At 42.6% G+C, this 18843-nt stretch overlaps 1 protein-coding gene across 1 annotated transcript in view; it reads right to left on the reverse strand.

Annotated features, from left to right (window-relative positions):
• Positions 1 to 1336: 1336 nt before the first annotated feature.
• Positions 1337 to 18843, reverse strand: part of hs3st4 (heparan sulfate (glucosamine) 3-O-sulfotransferase 4) — a 69964-nt gene continuing 52457 nt past the window's right edge. The window contains exon 2 of the mRNA XM_034539657.1: positions 1337 to 1991. Within this exon, the coding sequence (XP_034395548.1) occupies positions 1337 to 1991 (655 nt within the window). The remainder of the gene's footprint in view (positions 1992 to 18843) is intronic.

Below are 18843 nucleotides of genomic sequence, written 5' to 3' on the forward strand. Positions count from 1 at the left end.
TTCAAATGAAAATAAATGAATGGAGGAAATCTGATGGGGACAGTGTTATTTCATTTGCATGAGTAAAGGAGTATTTCACAGCAAAGAAAACTTCTTCTTTTTTTTTCTCGACACAAGCATCTGCCCAATTAGTCCCGCTGTTCACAAGTCAACCGTCATCTCATTCGAGTTAAGTACATACAGTAATGGCTTGGCAATTTACCTGGGCATGTATGTAGCTTTCTTTTTTTCCCTTCTCCCCATCCACAAGCAAATTCTCTCCGACATTGACTTTGCTCCAGCGGTTTATTTAACACGCCATTAATCTCTAACGACAGGCGAGCGCGTCGCAGCAGATGTTTGTTAACAAACTTCCTGCTCGGGCCCCTTTGACACGCGTCGCCGCGAACAAAGAGGAGATTATCCAGCGCCGCTGGGGACCATTGATTGTTTTTTTGATCAAGATGCAGAATAGTTTGATCCGCAGCTAACCCTTGATATTTGTAGTACATGGATTTATTGGTCAAATTATGCCAAAATCACTGAAACTGCACCACGTCGGAGTGCACAGCCATCAGTATGCTAATGTTCGACTATGCAGTGAAACAATCCAATTATTGAATGATGGCCGCTGAGCAGCAGCTCTCTCATTGAATATGTGTGCAATTAATGAGTGCAGAGCAACAAACAACACTGACACTGAGTAAATGAACACTTTGGTAAACTTAAAGAAACAAAACAGGATTGTCTCCACTCTGAAAAGATGAGCACATGATCAGAGGATTATTCTACTCCCCGTCTATCGTTTTCCTTCTCGTTTCTCTCTCTCTTCTAAAGCAGCAGGACAGTGTGAGGAGACATAAAACAGAGCGAGTTGTGGCCTTAGCCGTTGTTGAACTAGAATATCCTTTTCGTACCGCTGGTGAGTGGGCGTGGGGGCAACTGCAGGAGAGTAAGGGGATAGGAAACAGACAGAGTTTAGCCGTAGGGCTCATGAGGTAAGGACACTTAACTTATCGCATGCATTGCCATAGTCAACAGGATTTTTTTTTTTTGTATATCATCTCTATGCTTTAAAAACCAAAAAAAAGGAAGGAATAAATCATCTCCTTTTTCACAAATATAAATATATTTTATGTTTAGTATTTACAATAATGATCTGCCGTCAACAACATTAGTATTGAAGGGCGAGAGAGAAAAGCATGTCGGCGAACTCTTGCTAATGGATACAGACACTGCAAAGACGGCCGTGATTGATTGGCGGGCTCAAAGCGCTCTCTCTCTGAAGACGAAGCGGGACGACAGTATAGTTTTTTATTTGAAGAAAGGCTGGTGGGTGTGGCTGCGCCGCGGTCCGCTAGTCCTGAGAGCTCCGGGGTTCACTGTCCTCCTCCAGCTCCCATTCAAAGTTCTGGCCGGTCATTTGGTAGAACATCATGTTAAAGGGTTTGTAGAACTTGTGCAGCCGGCGAATCACGTCCGGGTCGATTTTGGGGTGAGTTCTCCCTTTGGACTTGCCGAGGCACCGCGGAGTGCTGCTGTCCTCCGGCTTCTTCAGACACGGAAACCCTTTAGTCTTATTGAAGTAAAAGTGTTTGTCCGTGACGATCCGTTTGAGGCCCAGGAAGTCCTGCACTTTGCCCATTTCGCCCGCGGGGTCCACGATGAGCCTCTCCCCGCTGACAAAGTGCATTTGGGAGAGAGGGAAATACTGCATCCAGCTCTCCAAGTGGAGCGCGTATATTCCGATACGCAGCGCGCTCCACGAGGCGTCTATGAGACCCAGCGTCCGGTTCTTAAAAGCCAGAACCTCAAAGGTGGGGATCTCGGGCTTCTTGGATAGAGTCTGCGTGTAGTCGGAAATGGCTCGAGTGACGGGGTTACGCACCACGATGATAAGCTTGATGTCCCTGGCCATGGAGTGGATGCGCTTCGGAGCGTGGTTGGTCACAAAGTAGCTGGGCGTCTTCTCCATGGTGATCTGGCCTTCCAACGTAGACGGCATCAGGTCGCTGGGAACACACACAGGGGGGGGGGGGGGGGGGGGAAGAGAGAGAGAGTCAGCTTGGCACAGTATTCTCCTCAACACCTCTTGCGGTGCAAATTAAAATACCCAAGGACACAGCTCGAGCAAATTTGGTACATTTATTAAGCAGCACATTATCTGAAATTACAAGTGAAAGTATCTGTTATTAACACTGGACATTAATGTTGAGAGCAGAAACATACAGCTAATTACATCCATGGAGTAATATGCTGGGAGAGATAAAAAGAAAGAAGATGAAACGGCAGGCAAGCAAGTATGCTCATTGCTTAATTGACTCCATCTGTGTTACTCCAGGAGCTGTTTTGGAACTTTAATAATGAGTTTGCTGCATATCATTAATACTGGGGTGCCTGGGGTATTGTTTTGTCATACATTTATTATGCATGCGAGGCTCGCACTCTGAACAGGCAGTTTTTCTTTTGCACATGCACTCCCCCCGCGAAGGGACGAAGGCTCCGCTTCTCCGTTTGAGGTTAGCGGCGGTTCATTGAAGGCAGCCGTGATTAATTATCAGAATCAAGGTGATAATTTGCAGTACAATAGAAGAATGTCCCCGACGTGAACAAAAAAAATTCATCTCCACCGTTTGCCATTCGCCAAAAAATATTGAAAAATAAGTTGACGGATTCGACGCCGAGAAGCAAGTCTCGATTCCACGTCTTTCTATTTTTATAATAAAAGCACAGCAACCGCCTTCAGCAAACCCTTATCAAATGTTTACACTGATGTTGGTTCCAATCTGTGCCGTTGTCTTTGTTTCCAGGCCATGTGATTCAGTGCTAAATTGGTACAATTAAATCCTCTGTAAGACGCGCTTGTATGTTTCACTACACACAAATATGAGCACAGGAGCTTCACAATATAACGAAGTAATGTTTGCTTGGAAATTAATGTGTGAACATGCCAACGCAAAAAAATTCCATCTGGAGAGTTGCAGAGTTGGGTGCGGAAAGATTTTCCATAATTTGGGGATAAAAGCTATTTCTTTCTCGATGCAATATCTCCCCCCCCCATAAGGATACCCCGCACCACAAACCTACACTTGTAACGATCAGGCCACATCAATCATTTGCATCTTGGACATATTCTAAATTAACTGCAAAGAATCCAATTTACTCTGCAAAACATAGAAGCTGTTATGCACATATCGACCACCCTCACACACACACACACACACACACACGCACCCATGGATACTGGGCTGAAAGTCTCACAAGTGGCCTGGTAATTGGATCTCAGTAACAGTATTGCCTTCCTGATGGGTAATTTCCCTCTGGATTGTGTTCGTCTCTTGACGGCATAGAAACTGTGGTTACTTCTGGGCCCGTAATGGGATATTAAACATATCAACTGATAGCATAGTCACTAGAAAGAGTATTAGTTTTCATTATATTCCATCACTTTCCACACGTCCTCCGTTACAGTAATGAATGGCTAAAGATTTTCGTAACCTTTTTCAAGGACTTTGGCTCCGTCTGCCGTTTAACTCGACTCTGAAGCCAAACATAACCACGTATGGTAATAAAAATAGACCGCGGCAAATCACCTCGACGCAAACCGATACCCGGCGGCGTGCACGTGAGCGCTGCCTCCGCTGGTTATGTGCCGTGCATCTTTGGAGCAGATCCGATTTGAGGAGGACGGATGTGTAATGTTCAAGGTTACCTTTACGAAGGCATAAACCAAAACACGCTCTTGTCCACACGGGCTTCCACGTTCATCACCTGCGCATTTAATGATTCAATCATGGAATATGCACAAGCCAAAATACACTTTATGTTACCGAGGCTCCCGTTTTGATTGGGAATCAGTCACGGATCACGTACGTCTCTCAAAAAAAAAAAAAAGCTAGTTTCTCCGTGCATGGCAAACGACTCCTCTGGCCTTGCAGTGTAGTGGAACCGGAGTAAACAAGAGCAAACTGTTAACGCGGCTTCTTTTCTTTCTTTTTTTTTTCCCTTCTCCGTATCAGCTGCACAGCTCGACACGGGTCATTCAGGTGGGTAGGTAAATTAAAATCCGCAGCGCTAAAGAGGCCCTGCGAACCATCTGCTGTTTACCGCTTCAGACTGTCGACACGTTCACGCACAGCATTTACTTTCCCCCGCTTTTCGTCTCGCGTGCACACTTTTTATTTACATCGAAGACAGAAGGGGTTAAAGATAACTTTTAATGGTCTCCGCAGTGTGTGTGAGGCCTGCGAGGGAATTACCGTTGTTGCTTTGAGAGATGCAAGTAAACAACACAGGCAGATGCTTTGATACTTCACTGAACAGTCAGTAGTTTAGGCATTCAACAGCTGAATGAAGTCTGTAATTCATAAAATCTCCTTGCAACCAAGATTCATTCAAAGTAAACTAAACAACATGGGACAAATAATTAATACAAACTGAAAATCATCATTTTAAGCTATATTTGGGTTGTGTACTTTGACTTAGGGAGGAAATCCATTTTACAGCCATTCCACGTGAAATTCAGATCCGGAGGATGCTCAGAAAGGTTGATTCATCATCCACGACGTGCCGTATACCGGAAACACAGCAAATATTTCATGCCTTTAACACCCTGGAACATGGCCCCGGCATTCAACTCGATGTTTCATTACGTTCCCGTCAAACCAGTGTGAGGGGAATATTCTGAGGCATGATGAGGTGAGGGATCATGCTAATTTACATCCCCGGACGCTAATGGGTCCAAGCTGTTTCTTGGAGAACGAGAGTTTCTCCAGAGAAACCGAGTTGCTTCTATAATAAACTCTGGCAGAGAAATATAAAAAAGCTCCCCCAGTCTCTCATTTGGATTGATCAGCGTTCTGCTGCGGAGTATCAATCCGAGCTTCCTCCATGTCGCATCAAATACAATCAATTATTCTAAAGGGGGTCCACTCATAATAAGCTCCTGAGCCTTTTCGGAGAGCCCAATCTGGAGACGGTGCCAGTGATGTGGGCAGACTTCTACGATCCACTGATTAATTCCTTTAAAAACCAAAAAAAGAAAAAGACAATATTGAGGTGTGATTTATAAGGTAGAAATGCACGATTTTGTTTCCTGTCAACATTGAGCGCGAGTAATCTCTCTTTGTAGAAACGTGCAGGAATCGTTGCCCTTTGCAGGAGAAAAACATATTACATATTTATAAAAGAGTAGATGACAGATGAAAGCTGGAGTCATTTCATGTTTTCTGTTTAAAAAAATCGTGCATTTTCCTAGCAAACCAGTGTCCTTAACTGAGAGTGCTTGCAGACAATAGGGAGGATAACGAAAAAAAGACATTTGTATTCAGGTGTTGCTCTGAGTCCGATTTCAAATATCAATCCAGGGTGTAAACGGCTATTCATCAACAACAGTCCGCTAGGACATTTGAAGTGAGAGATACTGTGGTCAGTCTGCAATGAATAATCCCATTATTACACTGTGAGTGACATGCTTGTGATTACAGCAGCACAAAGAACAAAGGCATTGGTTTACTGAGAGATGGAGGGGGGGGGGGGGGGGGGGGGGGGGTGGAGAAGGAAAGAAAGAAAAACGGTCGGTCAAATGAGTCATTCTTCACTCGACTCTCAACAAGTGGATGCGTACATGTTTGGCACACATGGAAGAAAGAAAGAAAAAGAAAAAAAAACAGCCCACAGGCCAGAGCAGAGGATTTTAGAGGCTCTGTTGTGGAGTGGGAGGCATTGTTTTGTTCGCTTAAGGTGCAGCTTAAAGGAGCAAAACAAATACACAGGATGCTGCCATTCGCAGCGATCAGATCGGGCTCAAGTAATGGTGGGTTTGGTTTGTTTTGTTTTTCCTCAACCTGAATCTGACCTTTCAGCCTGAGAGTAATGGGAGGATGCTGCTCTTGCCTCGAGGCTATCCACTAGATGTAGTTATGTATTGTTGTCATATATATATATATATATATATATATATATATATATATATATATATATATATATATATAGAGAGAGAGAAACGTGTCCTCCATGCATTTGCGTAAACCATATAACTACCCTATAATATTCAGAGTAGAGTCTTAAAGGGGCATTACGCGCCTTTCTTTACTTTATACATTGGACCTGTCGTGAAACTCTTGAAACTAAAAAGGTCACCTTGACACTCCTCACTCACACCTATTATTATTTCTCCATACCATTAGTATACTTCATGTTAGCTTTGTATGGTTTCTGCTACTTTAAATTCATCCGGTATCTCTTTCTTTGATCACCTCCAAATCCATCAAGTCGCCTCAACTAAATGACAAAAATCCACTCTAAAATTCAGTCTGGTACAACAATGCGTCTGAGCGACAACAGCCACAATTTGCATTTCCACAAGAGGTTTCCCTGTCAAGTAAATTGAAAAAGGCGGATGCCTCGACAAAATGTAAACACAGGTTGTCTTAAAAGGGACAGTGTGTCGAATACCAACTGAATATCTGAATACCCTTCAGCTCACTTTGACCTTTCCAAGCGTGCGGTAGCCGTTCACCTCGCTCCGAGGCCATAACACTTGTTTAGGAGCAGTGAGACTCTCAGGCTCACTTTACTGCAGTTTCACGGCCATGTCAGAGAACAACGGTGGGCCTCCAGGCAACGTAAGAACAAGAAAAGGCTCTCGCTTGAGCCAAGTGTTGAGTTGGTCTGTAGAAACATGGCAATGCAACACTGCAGGGTCCGTGAGAAGGAACCCGCCCCCCTAAGGGTTCCTTCATGCGTTCTTAGTTTGGAGATGATTAAACACGAATGAAAAAGTTAAAGCCATGTCTAAAGTTATTAGAGCATTATATTACATTGCTGCTCACGAAAGCCACACACTGGGACCATTTTTACGCCGCTTCAAACACCTTCCGATGATGAGTGATGGGAAAGTTAGAACTTACTGTTTCTCATAATTGCTATATATTTCTATTTATTTTTTTCTGCTTGCTCTTCTCACTGATTAGAAGTCTCAGTTGGACAAAGGTGATGTCACTTACCGCTTTGCACCAATCAGTGTTATTTTATTCAGAAGTTGATGGTTCGTTTGGGTCAATCGAATCAGATAAATCCACATCAACATCGTCTTGCATCTGATTGGCTTAAGTCTTGAACTCCTATATACTTCCATTTTTCCTCAAATAAGTTTTTAGCTTTAATTGAAAGAGCCCTCACCTCCATTTCTAGGGACCTTAGTGGATCACGGACAACATATCTTTGAGTCCATCATCTCACCTCCAGGAACACACCTCCTCAGTAATTAACTACAACATTTCTGAGCCTGCTGGGATGTAAGACGAATTATCCCGTCAAAAATAGATGAATCTACACGGTGGTTGTTGGTCTCTCCTCGTCTGTTGAATGGCAGGAACAAATGGTGAGACTAATTAAAACACAAACACAGCCTCCCCCACTCCAAATGAGCCCGTCGTACTTCTGCAGGACCGTGGGGCTTCAAGAGAATAGCAGAGGACAGAAGTGACAGCTGGTCCCGATCAAAACCTTATTCCCGACTCTCTTCCCGAGATCCCCCTAAAGACCGTCCCTCTTCCAACACTGGGCGAGCACTAGTACTCTTCTCCCCCCCACCCCCCACCCCCAAGGCTGCGTCGCTCACTTCTGAAGCTGTGTTCAGGTACACTTTGGACATAAAACATGCTGGAATGAAGCATGGCGACAAGGGAAACTATGGAGATGTTCGCTACGCTGTAGTATCTCGCAGCGTTAGTCCAAAGCGGTGTATACGAGCTGGAAAATGTCTCTATTTTTAACTGTGTTGTTAAAGTCCAGAGAGAAAATGGAAGTCATCTTATCTCACATCAAAAACTCAAGAGGATATTGCTTTTTTTTCAACTTCGGTGTCTAGTTTTAATAATACTCGCTATGAAAAAAGGCACTGATGTCGCCTCACAGACCTAGAAATAAATATACAGTCCAAACTCAACAGCAGCAGTCTGAGAGATGATTTTTTAATTTTTTTTAATGTTTTTACTTTTATTGTTTTTCGCTTGCTTGAGCTCTCATCACCTCATCCAAAAATGACAATACGCATTACATTTGATCACAATTGCCCTCGATATTCAATGTTATTGATGTCGCCACAATAAAAAAAAAAAAAGCAGTTGTGATGTGCTTGTTTCCGCTCTGCAGCCGCAGCAAATATATGCAGAAATTGATTGTTTGAAATTGTTTGGAACACAGAGCGAGAAGAGAACCTAACCATCTAGTGTGTTTAATAATGTGTTATATAGAACATGCCATTTAATGTGCTTTTTCTTTATGTTTTATTTGTATTAAAGGTTTGACTTTTACCTATATTAAATATGCACTGTTTAAGGCCATCTGCTCCAAATAAATAGGGGGCAGCATTTCACCTTTTACTACTGGGTCCATAACATCCACACTGTAGCAACTTTTAAACAACAACACACGTGTCATTCATCCTTACATCTTCCAACCGTGTAAAAAAGGCACAAACTGGCCAAATGTAATTGGAAGTCACACCTGAATACGTCGGAGTCAAAGGCTAAAATTTACATGCCGGAAATGTTGCAGATCCGGCTCAGTTAAGCAGAACCAATTAATATGACAGTTTGAACATGATAGATTTCCTTGTCTGAGAAAGAAAATGGCCAGCGCACTTTATGGATGCAATCATCTCACTGAAGTTGACCACAGAGGAAACTTTGTAACATGAATTATCACCTACCGCTCGTTACATGACATAATCCTGATATTTTAAAGGGGTATTTGCATTAAGTGGCAAATACCCCTTTAAAGGGGGATCGTCAGACAGAAGGTGTAACGTGATCAAGTTTAATCTAAAAATATGAGCATTCCCGGCTGTTCCCAATCACACACTGTGCACCGAGCCTGCAGTGATGCAGCATCTGACAAGATGATTGAAGGGCATCAATTACCGTGTGGAATAAACAAGTGGCTGCAGAAGATAAAAACTGCTTTCCATCAGAGCGACGCCATATGGCTGAAGCCATCATCGAGAAACAAATGGATTGAAAACCGGTCATTAAAGACACCAAATGAAACAGCATCTGTGTCTGATTTCAGTCAGTGCAACAGAGAGCAAAACTGATTTTTGTTTAATTTTGATTATGATTTATGACCGTTGGGTACCTGATTCTGCCCATATGTTGCCCTGAGGTCTGTCGAAAAGGTTGTCTGTCTTTCTTTTTTTTTTACATCTAAGAGGTTATTTCTTTAGCAGCGCAATCTGTTTAACACCTGAACGTGCACATTTCCACAAAATAACCTAACACAGTCACTTCTTCATTTCTTTTCCCATCACAGAGCTGTCACGGTCAGTGTGACACCACAAAGAAGGAGGCTGCAAAACTCTTCATCGGCGAGCATCTATATCCACAAATAAAAAGGACAGATCGTGATTCAGAGAGTACGTCGGGTTTCTCCTTTCAGAGAGATTTAAGGTAACTCGCAAAATATCAGGATGGAAATTACAGCCGGCGAACGTGTTCCATTTGCAATTTATCACCTCAAGTAATGCGTGCCATAGAACTTGTGGTATAATGTCATTGTCTGAGAACAGCAATACTACGTATTCGATCGCCCTTAAATGTACTTACACTCTCACCAAGGGAAGCTAGATTCTTAGTTGACTTCATACTTCTCCTTACCTTTTCCTGAAATGCTTAACACCGTGTTACGCTACAGCAAGAGGAATACGTGTAAATCAATAATTCGCAAGCGTTCCCACTGTGGTTGCTTAGCAACGGTGCTTCTGAGCGTTGATTGCAGACGAGGCTCAACTCTAACTACATTTTTGATTTGGACCAATAGTTTAAGAAAAAGTATGAACCTCTTCACATCCTGACTCACTTTCTCCCGCACAGTGTTTCCCAGCAGGTCAAACTGCTACAAAAAAAAATAAAAAAATAAAACGGGACACGTTTTTGTTGGGTTTTTACAAGTTCACATGGGACCTGAACACGGGTCTCCCGGTCCGCCCTGCCCTCCTCACCATGCGTGGGACTGTTCAGTCTTTATACCACGGAGCATTTTCTTTGATAATGATTATTTCAAAGCACTTTGTCATGAATTAAAACGAGCGAGGAAAAATGAAGATGACAGACACATTTCTATAACGATGAGCAGAAATGGCTTCGCTAGCTTTTAATTCCCAGTAAAATGGAACGCATTAAGATTCAAGAGTCCTTCTACATCGAGTCTCTCCAGCCTTCGGGTTTCGGGTTTTGAATTCCTCAATGGACGAATGTCCAACCTCAACACTCCAACTCTCCCATCCCTCCATCTCGGGATGGAAGACAAGGTTCTGATTGGATTCTGGTTAAAAATACATTAAAAGAGAAAGTAAAAGAACCTTGGACGACTCTGTAATGATCTGTTACCTCACTATTAAGACGACAGGCCTATATCTACAGCGTCCCCTTAATGCTCTTTTCAAGTCCCCACAAAATGTCCACGTTTTCTATTAGGATTTCTTTTACTGCAGGTGGAGTCATAACCGAAGAAAAATGTAATTTAAGCGTAATGTCCTGTGCAGCGGCGAAGCCTCGTGACTCGCGTTTGACCCGTTGTTTTAATGGATCCATCTGCAAGCGGCACATCGGTGTGAACGGCCGTTGAATGTGCATTGAACTCGACATTTAAATACCGCTTTTAAAATGAGCTTCTTTTTTTTTTTTTTAAACAAAAATCCAAAATGTATATGTGAAGTGTTTGGTCAGCAATTTCCAGCTGCAACTGGGTCGGCATTTAAAAATGTGACAAATGGAGATGATTTCCTCTTTTGAGGGCTATACGAGACGCTTCAAGTGGGTGAGAGAGTGGCATCCTGTGCTGACAGCTTGTTGTAAACACTGTATATCATTTTAAACATGGTGTGAATGGGGTGTGATAAGTTCCTCCATAGCATGTTGATGGTGTCAGTAAATTGTCAGACTGTTATTCCTGACTGATCCTCACCGAGCACCGGAGGCCTTAAATATCATTCGGGCTCCAGCTACACGTGTCATTTATAGACACGTATGTGCTTGAGAACATGTCGTCTTTGCATTTGGAAATCATTTTTGTAAATCTATTACTTTTATATGGAGATAGTAAACCAACTCCCTCCTGAAAAATGGGATTTCAGAAAGATCTTATCACTAACATTGTTTTGCCTTGTTTGGTCTTTAAAAGCTTCTCAAAAAGACATTCAGAGCATTACTAGAGCAGCAAACAACGATTTAATAAAACTCATCCAAAAGAACATCGCTACCTGTCCTTCCCAAATGAAACCAGCAGCATCCAAACTGATCAGCACACATCTCTATCCCCATTCTTCTTCATGCCTTTATAGCAGTTTGATGGCATAAAGAATGTTAATGGCCGAACATTTAGAAGAAAAAACAAAGCTTCTTACTCTCAGAAAGTTGAACAACTCCACAGCAATATGTACAGTACAGATTAACAAAGCTCAACTTTTTCAAAGAATAAGAAAATGTTTCCTGAATCAAAGATGAGCACCGACCATCCCCCTAAACTTCAGCAGGATGAGCACGATGTTCTGAGGCCAAACAATTACGCTGCGCATCCAAAAGCACAATATTCATCTCCTCCACGTTCTGCATTCATAATGTGCTTTCGCTTCAATGTCTCAAGTGAAGAAATGAACCCATAACCGAAAGGTTTGTTGATCTGTGGACTTATGGACGGTATTGATCGTGTGGGAACTGCTTCTCTAAAGTGAAAGAAGCTTTTTAAATGGACACACACACACACACACACACACGCACTTGCAAGAATAAAAATAGATTTCTTTCTGCTAATTTATTCTTCAACTAATTTCCATCAATGACAACACCAATTATTAACCTTTTGTTTAATGCCGCTAAGCTCGTCTTTGGTTGTTGTTCCTGTTTATCGATCGCTGGTGAGCATCACTATGTATTATGATCATTCTAAAAAATAATCATCAGAATCGCTGGAACAGTCCAGAAGGAGCTCTTATTTAAAAGGCAGCCACAATCTGAACTGCTGAAAATAATGTATAGCCATTAAAAAGCAAAGTGTGAAGAAAACGGCTAAATGTCAATTAACAAAAAAATTAATTCTCCATACGCAGTAGGGAAAACATGGTGACATTATGATGCTTTGATTCAGCAAAATCATGACATGAATTAAATGTGGCAAATAAATGAGTGTCGCTTAAAATCGTTTGCAGCTATTGATTTACACTTTTTTTTTTTCCTTTTACATATTGAGATCATTTAAAAGTGCAGATTTGTCCCCGTGATCTGAATGTGTGTCCGGCTTACATGGAGGCAGAGATGTTTGTACTGTAACATCTGGATACATGGAAATCGGCTGCTAAGAATGTTACAATCATGCAGACAAGGCCTAAGCTGCTCCATTACGGGCTAAGCTGACCTATCAGTGGGGCTTTAGCTAATCCAAATTGTGCTTCAGCTGGCAGAGATTGCTCAATTCAGGTCTGCTGGGAGAGGAAAAAAAAAAAAGAAATATGAAAAATGGTACACCTGCCATGTGAGCTGTTATCATTTATGAGATATTTATCTCTCAGTATCATATGTGCACAAGCGCTAAGCTGTTATTTTTTTTACAGTAAGAAAAAGCTCATTCTCATGGTGGCTTTTCTATTTGCATAATATTTAAATGCCAGCTCCGACCGGTCCGCAGTGCCTTAAGCACGCCTCCGTTTGACACGAGCTTAACAGCCCCGGCTGCCACGCTTTACATCACACTCAAATGTGATGAGTGACAGTTATATTTACCGCTGCAGACAGGGGCCAGCACAGGAAAAGTTATTTCCTGGAAGCTTTACCATTTTAATTTTTACTGTAGAAGCACATGAGAGTTTTTTTTCCTCCTATGGCTCTATAGGGGGCTTCTGGTTTTAGGGTGTACTTTTTTTTTGTGTGTGTGGGTGGGGGGGTCAATGCAGAGCATGGCGGCCTTTTATTTCCTTTTTCTGTTACACTTTTACCGTGACGATGTCGCAGGGACACCGAGGTCCGCCGTTTAATCCGCAGCGGGGGTTGGACAGCAGCTAATATCCGCAGCTCACAGTCGGCTCCTTAGATCACCAGATACACTGCGTTAGCCGGGCTGACACGACACTGGGGAAATTAATTTGCCACAGCCATAAAATGGTTTGGTTATTTAATCACTGTAAGATTTAATCAAACAACTTAATCTTCTCCTCCTGGAGTTTCATACCTGCTAAGGGATTAGAGACATATGAAACGCACCCGTCAGGAAGAAAACATAATAATGGCGACTAAAAGCGCCTCTTCCAGTATCAGAAATGCCTTCCGTACAGCCCGAAATGCTGGATCGGATATTGGCGAGTACATTATCGATCCACATCCGACGTAATTATACATTTGTAATGATATGTTCAAATGTAATCATGTAAAATGTTGTTTTTTTGCCCGATAATCTTTAATATATCCAGTTGTTTGAAGGAGGAACTCTTTTTATATTTAACTCACTGGTCTACAGGTTGATACAAAGTTCAGGTATCGGAAACAACTCTACTACAAATGACTGCCCGGAGAGCCTCTGCAGGACTTCTAACCTGTTTTTAAAACTTTGTTCCGCATTATTTCTGCCGGTTCGCGGCTCCCAAACCAACAGAAGCCTTTTATCGTCGAGCAAATGAACAGACTGACACCTCGGCTACGAAACGGCTGCTGCTGCGAGTCAGTGAACATCTCGCCTGGTTTTCACTCCTCGAGATGGGAGGCGATAGGAGGGCGTAATCCCTGAATGGATGCCGGTGTAGCCCTCGGCCCCTTATCGGAGCAGCTTCTTTGAGCACTTCCAGTAAAACCCATGGCACACGCCCTTAATCTCCCGGGCGGAGGAAGTTTGACACGAGAAGTGAATCTGCCATAAACACACACACACACACATGCAGGATAATGTTTTAGAGATACACAGATTAATTTGTGTAATCCAGGCTGCCCCAGGGAGAGTTTAAAGAGAAATGTGTCAAATATTTATAGATAGAATAAACCAAGTATTAACCCTTTATCTCCAATGTTTTTTGTTATCTATTGTTGGCCCCATATATTCTGGGAGTATAGGGGGAAGATCAATGATGTAAGTAAAACGTATTCTACAAGATGGGGTAAAATAATCTAACGCTACGACTTTTAATTCATCTTTCAACTGCAGAGCATCATCTTTATAAATTATAATTGTCACACAAGTGGTTTTAAGTAAATTCCAGTTCAAAATCGGACAAAAAATACAAAGTGCTTATTTCATAAAATGTCAAAGATAAACCCAGAAACTGAAACACAATTCAGGGAATTAACTTAAGTCGCCCCCGAATGGTTTTTCCCCAAGTAATTTCGTGGAATGACTGAGTGCTTCGGAGTCGCACAGCAATTTGCAGTTTAATTTCAAAGACAAGAGTGTTGCACACAAAAAAAATGACTGCTGCCCTGAACTCATAAACGGAGGTTATTGTGTTGGGGGATGTGCAGACACTTCACCGCCATGTCAACCGGACAAGTGCAAAGTAGTTGGAGCGCAGTAATAACCTTATTAAATAGTGACCTGTTGTTACAGACATGATACATATTCTCTTATGTTGGCTTCATTTTCTGTGCTTTATTCTTTTTTTTTTTTCATAGAAAAAAATCCTCATTTAAATAGTCAATGTGAATCCATTCGTATGTATATCATGGTTTTGTGAGTCTGTTTGGTATTCTGCACAGACCCTTTGGGATTGGCCACGGAGGGGAAAAAAGGATACATTTAAAAAATAATACATCTAGTGATTAACTCCTTGGCTCAAGCGGTCACACTTTATGGCTCCCGCAAACGGCTCCGGGCATCGTGAGGTCACATCTTCTCTCGCGTAAAAGTCAAGAGAAATAAAACTGAAAGAGAAAGCTGAACGCTGTTTAGATGAGACCAGACGCCATTCTGGTCCCAAAGATTGCGTGTTGTGCTACTTGAGACAGTTCAACGGCTTGGAATAACACATGCGGGACATTATTGCTTTATAGTCAGAGATGTTTTAAAGCTCTAATAAGCAGCCGCGGGGCCATGGCGGGGCATATAGCACCATGGAAACCATCTATGTCATTTATTTGTCATTTAGCTGACGCTTTTATCCAAAGCGACTTACAATCATACACTGTAGACACAGCTACAGGGAACAATGCAGGGTTAAGTGTCTTGCTCAAGGACACATCGACTAGGGCGGGGATTGAACCGCAAACCCCCTGATTGAAAGACAGGCATTGACCCACAGTCGCCCCATACGACTGTGGGGCGACTCTTTAGGTCCTGTCTCCGAAAAAGCATGTTCCCATACATTATGTTTATGGATTACGAACATATCTTTCTCACAGTTTGAGGTTTTCTAGTCTTTCAAACAATGTTATTTTTGCTAAACCTTTACAGAGTTTTTATTATTTTTTTATTTGCTCGTTGGAAACGGTGTCGAAGTGCGTACGTGACGGAGCGTGCGTGCGGTGGAGTTGTATGGGAACATCATTTAGCCGGAGGCAAGAGGAAAGTTCAGGTGACATAAGATTGATGCCGCGGCTGCACCGACACATCCACCGGTCGCCTCTCTGCACACCGACCAAACACTATCTCACCCCTCCTCCTCCCCTCGTCGTCGTAGGATGAAATATTAACTCTGAAAAAGAAAGTCAGTTATTCCGGTGTGACTTGGTGGTAATGGCATGTCAGTGTGACATCATTCCCCACCCGAATCTGAGCCACAGCACGGCTGTTTATTTGGCCCACGTATCTGCCAAAGAAGAGTTGCTGACTGGATAATGCACAGAGAGATATATATATATATACTGTGTGCCACGCCGTCCACTCAATTATTAACTGATAAATGCATATTTTCAAAAGCAATGTGTCGACTCTACGGTCTGTTGAGCCCAAGTTCCCGTTGTCCTCGCGCCGTGTTTGTAAGAATTTACTGTTAAAATGTAAATTAACTGTTTCTCTGTGCACACTCCTGTACATTTATGATATCTGATTACTGCGTGTAGCCAGAGGGGGATTGGCTCCGATTTAATTTTCTTATGGAATAAATCTCAGAAGAACCTGGTTAAAACCCTTCGAAATTATAACGCCGGATGAACTTCATTACTGCGATAGCTCTCCGCGTCGACAGCTGCGCATTCGTTCTCCGCAAAACTTATTGCTGACCCTGAAAAAAAAAAGAAAATCTCTTATCAATAACCAACACTTAAAGCGGGCCCTGCCTCCCCACCACAGAGGATAAATAAGTTAAAGTGAATTATCCGCACGCGGCTGAGGAGAGCGTTTTAATTACTCGGGGAACCTGCTCTGCTATCGCCGGCTGTCTGCGTTTCACATCAGTATTCAATTAAGCGCGGCGATCCGATGATTTGGGAGAGCAAACTGCATTGCGGCTTTTTAAAAATAATGTTTTTGTTATGCTTCTCCCACTGTAAGGCGAGACTACCTTTCACTAAAGCTTCCATACTATTATATTTGTCAATAACGTCAGCGTTAGCGGGACTTTCTATCTGTTTTGTAACGCTCTACCTGATATTTATCATCCTTACATATAATTTGATACATTATGGACGTGGTTACTGATGTAATGTCACAAATAGCGATTCATGTATTTACTCCTCCCTCTATACGTGTGAACCATGCCTCCACGCAACTTATTGTCCCCTCCCCAGATAACTTCTTAATCTTAATGATTTGACGTTATTTAAGAGTGTCACTCTCTGCTCCGTTTGATGATGATAAAGACGCTTCTTGACGTCGATACGTCAGTCCGTTCCGTCCCCCCCCCTCCGAACGTCTGTCGTGCAGCTGCATCCTCAATCTCTGGAGGCTCTCCTGAGTGAGGACAACAGGACTTCATCTCTGTCGTCGGTGAGTTCTGCGTTGCTGTACGTCATGAACCGCCGTGAGCTCTCTACGGATGCCGTCACCCCAAAAAGAAAGCGAGTCTCTGAAGTTGACCTCTCCGGGTCGCTCTGCAGCGGACCCCCGGCCCTTTAAAACGGTGCGTGAAGAAATGCTGCGGTCATTTGGTAGAATATCTTCTCACAAACAATCCCCTTCTCATAAATCAAATTGGACACCAGGGTGTGGAAAGTTATACAATAAATTAATTTCCTAATGACTCATGCACGTACAAGTAATATATCCTCATGATGGCAGTGATAGGATAGAGGGCTTCTGAAAGGCTCCTGCTTTAGTCAAGAGCGTACGGAGGCAGTGAACCGGAGCCCTCTGTTGCAGACAAGTCTTTCACTTCAGATATCATTCACAACGCAAAGTGACTTCATATGCTCTTCAATACGCTTCTGTTTAGGCAATAAATGTGTGTGTGGGTGGTGGGGGGGGGGGGGGGCGCTCAGTGAACAGCTGCTGAAATTTAATTTACTCTGTTTTTATCTCTTGACAGTGAAGAAGTTGCTTGTTTTACTTTATCTCCTGGACCATGAGAATAATGCCTTTCATTAAATGATGCATGTTAGATTTTCAGAACATATCCATATTCACACTGCCTGCACAATGCAGAGTCAGTATAATAATAACATTACAAATAACTTAATGGATTTAACATACGTGGTACATCATGCAAAAGGTGGAGTCCAAAGTGCTTACAGAATTATCAGAATAAAAAAATATATATACATACACACACACATACATATTTCATTCACATGCCAAACAGCCTTTGGGAGCAATTTGTGGTCCGTATCTTGCACCAGGACACTTTGACATGCCGGAGATCAAACTGACAATCGGGCTCCATCCAAGACTTTCGCGATGAACCAGAACAACGACCGTGAGTCGGACCTTCATCGGCCAACAGATCCCTGCAGCCGGGTCCGAAACCGTCTGGGAGGTCTTTCCAGAGGAGCAGAGGTTGCCATAGCAGCAGAGTAACACCCGCGGTTTGGGAACGACAAAACAATGACATATGGGCGCATTGTTAAAGTGTCCACATACTTTTGGCCTAAAAATGCAAAAAAACAACAGCAAGCAATGTTTTAAAATACATACTTTGTGATGTTCTTCATGCCATCATCATTTTTTGTATTTGATTTGGTCAGTTCGTTCATTTCTTGGAGGTTCCTGTCGTTTCTCTGAGCAGATGTTTGTTATAATTAATATCACACACATGCAGTCATCTTTCACACAAGAAATATACGCCTCACGGTTTCAACTGGAAATATGAAAAGCTGTTGGACGCTTGTGTTTTGAGGAAATGATTAAATCTAAGCGTGGGGTTTTTCACAGGGATAATCGCCGATGAGCTGATGGGTACAGAGCTGAATGTTTTTAATGGACGGGTTCTTTTTTAAATATTTTTTATATCAGAGCATTGCGGTTAAAAGCCCGAGTGGAAGAATTTTCTCCTCAATTAATCCTCTGCTTGGTTGTTCACATTTCAGACGTATTTTCAAGTCAACAGGCTCCACCAGTCTCTACAAACCGCAATGAATGTCATGAGCGAACCCCGTCGGCAATACGCATAAAGAAAACACGTGATGTTGTTTTAACTACACTTCTGCTGCTTGTTGGGGGGCCGGGGGGCGGGGTTGAACGTGTGCCAGGAGAATTTCAGGACATATTATGACAAATAACATAATCACAAAGTCCACCTGATGATTGCCTCATTATAAACGGTCTGCTCATTGACTTTTACCTCGGCGAGACAGAAGGCTATTAAAAGATGCTTTATTCTCCTGCTGGATGTTCATTATTTTCTCGGGAGCTGAGGATGCTGACGACTGAAACAAAGAACCCTGAAGTGACCGGCATCCGGCCTGTCAGGGGGAGTGAAGATAAGCCTCATATGCATTCATCCAACCACTCCTC

Source organism: Cyclopterus lumpus, chromosome 8 (assembly GCF_009769545.1).
Source record: "Cyclopterus lumpus isolate fCycLum1 chromosome 8, fCycLum1.pri, whole genome shotgun sequence".
NCBI lineage: Eukaryota > Metazoa > Chordata > Actinopteri > Perciformes > Cyclopteridae > Cyclopterus > Cyclopterus lumpus.